Here is a 2,758-nt window from a genome sequence, read left to right on the forward strand (position 1 = left end):
GCTCGCATCTCTCTAAAGTGGGTTATTGAACCTGAAGCTTGTTGCTTCTGCCCTCCTCGACTACGGTCTGGGAGCCGACAGGAAAGTTCAACACACAGATGGCCAGTCCGCCCCTTTGTAGCATATTATTTAGATGAGAGATGAGCAGATCGCCACTGGGCTTTCAACTAAAGACACAGCCACGCAAAAACTGCGGCATTTGTACAGCTCCTTATGGGTACTGCAATTAGTGAAGTGCTTTCCTCCGTGGTGAAACGATCAGCACTGCACCAAGGAGGAAAGCGGCAGAATGTCACCTGGAGATAAAGAGAGCGGGGCTGCGTTGCGTGCATGCCTTCCTTCTGCAGGTAACGGGGAGACGCGCTCTGGCGGCGGTCTCGTTCAGGATCCGAAAATACAATTAAAATATTTATGCACACTTATTCCACTTATTCCTAGTGTGCCACTGGTTACGGTGCCGCGTGCCAATGCTTGCACGCGTGCCAGGGGTTGCCGACCCCTGATGTAAACAGTAACTGTATTGTATCCATGTCAGGGAACATAAAGATGCATTTTGTGATCCGGCCGCCATGTTGAAAACCGTTTAGTCAAAATGAAGATTTGGTCACGAGGCAGAGCACAACCTTCTAGTTGTACAGCTCAAGCTGATAGCTGTAGAACAAGAGAGTCTTCCAAACAAATCTGATCCAACAAATGGGCTTTTTGGTCTTTGTTATGGTAGTTTCCGTCCAAGAGACACGGACTAAAACTGCTTTTCTAAAAAGTTGAATATTTTCAACTTGAATCACTCGGAGCAGTCACACAAAGCCAAAACGCTCAGAATCAAAGAGGCTGGGCGCTGCGCTCTTTGGTCGCATGAGATGTTATGTGCTCTGTTTTCATTGGAATCAATTACAAATGTGTACCTTAGGCAGGAAGAGAATCTTCATCTATATTTGGTTAGCGCTGACAGCCGGACAGTTTGGTGACAGCTCACCAGCAGTGACTGACGTTGCACTACCGACTCCTCCATTGGTTTTTCTTCAAGATTTAAAGTTTTAAGAAGCTCATTTTATATATGTTATTCAAGCATTTAAAGCTAGATGATTATTATTATTAAACAGTAACTTAGAGAGTTCAGTTGACAATATAAAAAAACAGAATCACCCTTTAGTTGTTATTTATGAGTAAGAATACATTTGAGCAGGTTTCGTTTATTTGTTTACATTATGGGTTTGTTGAGTCATGAAAAATGACCATAATAAACTATATATTAGTAAAAATGTAGCATGCTTTAATGCTTCAAAAACATAATGCCAGTTTGTGTACATTTCCATATTTTAAGTCACCTTTAAATGGTCATTAATGCCCTAAGGTGTTTCTCTGCACATACTTGGTGCATGTTTTTATCCTGATGAGAGCACATTAGTAGAACCTACCTGGAGTCATTAAACGTGTACCATTCTCCTGAGTTTGGGTTGCGACAGTAGGCTGTGTAGTGGCCGCCCATAGTGGTGCCTGAGTGGTTGGAAACTGCGTACAGGTTGTACACTGCATTGACTGAAACGGGACAAAAACACACTTAAAGCCAGCACTTCTTTCATAAGGACACACTTGAAAGGGCACAGTTTCTCACCCCATTACTATTAGATATTATTTTAGATTGAATATCGGCTGGGATGCTAAACATAGATCAGATATCTAGAATGGTAGATGGGTACTTACGGCAGTTTTCCGAGGCAAACTCCCGCAGGTCGAGATCCTTCATGGGGAAGTTAACAAAGGTGGACAGTTTGCTGGTTCTGCGGGCCTCAGAGAAGCGTTTCAGGTCTGAGCGGGAGGGGAGTCAAGGAACAAACTGCTCTGTGTGAACCTTTCAGTACGCTCCGACAACACTTTGTATAACTGTGCAGAAGCTCTGTTACTGGATGGAGTCAAATATCTACACTCGTCATCAACATTTGGTTAGTGGATGTGAGTGCAGTCTACAGACTTTCTACCTAAAACTTTAAAAACATGACCCGTCAGAGCTGTTTCAAACAACTGGTGTGCTTTTGCAATGTCAAGGCAGCAGGTTCAATAGATCGACGGCATATTAAGGTCATTGTAGGTTAAACAATTATGCAGCAAGATAGGTAATATTCAGAAAAAAACTGTTGTGATTTCGTTATGTGAATTTGCAAGAAAAAACAAACAAATATAAAAAAAGGTGTATTCTCTGAGATTAAAGTGGTCAAAAAAAAGTCAATTGCAATAGTTCTTTATTAAGTCATCCTTTGAAGATTTTCTTCTTCTTGTGAATTTGACACTTTTATCGCAAAGAATATCTATTTTTCTCTTGATGTTTTCTCGAAAAATGTTACCCCCCCCATATCAAGAAAATTGCCACAAATGTAGCAAATCACAGTCACATAGTATTTGATCTGATTGCTCATCCTGCTGACGGTGATTGTACTACACTCATCATCAGAATGTATAACTTTGTACTACAGTGTTGCCATAGATCACACACTAACACAGGGATGGGCAACTTGGATGGTGGTGGGGGCCACATAATGTATGAACTGGCCACCGGGGGGCCGCAGATTCACTTGGAACACACACACACAAATTCCATGTGTTGTATGTAATTATTAACAAATATAATAAGTCTGACATGTTCATTGACTTTTTACAATCTTTCAGGGAACATCCTCTAATAAGCTCACTAAACAAATATCAGTTCACAGAAATGTTATTTAATGTTTGTATTGAACAGGTTATTAAACAGTGGAATAAA

The 2,758-nt window shown here is 41.1% G+C and overlaps 1 protein-coding gene across 1 annotated transcript; it reads right to left on the bottom strand.

Moving 5' to 3' along the window:
- Nucleotides 1–878: 878 nt before the first annotated feature.
- LOC104959883 (ubiquitin carboxyl-terminal hydrolase 2-like) lies at nucleotides 879–1,822 on the bottom strand. Its single transcript, XM_010787796.1, has 3 exons — nucleotides 1,705–1,822; nucleotides 1,419–1,539; nucleotides 879–1,020 (listed from the first exon to the last, which is right to left on the bottom strand). The coding sequence occupies exons 1-3, from the start codon at nucleotides 1,745–1,747 to the stop codon at nucleotides 930–932; spliced, it is 255 nt and encodes an 84-aa protein (XP_010786098.1). The 5' UTR covers nucleotides 1,748–1,822; the 3' UTR covers nucleotides 879–929.
- Between the last annotated feature and the right edge of the window lie 936 nt (nucleotides 1,823–2,758).

Source organism: Notothenia coriiceps, unplaced genomic scaffold (assembly GCF_000735185.1).
Source record: "Notothenia coriiceps isolate Sejong01 unplaced genomic scaffold, NC01 NC01_scaffold00031234, whole genome shotgun sequence".
NCBI classification, from domain to species: Eukaryota; Metazoa; Chordata; class Actinopteri; order Perciformes; family Nototheniidae; genus Notothenia; species Notothenia coriiceps.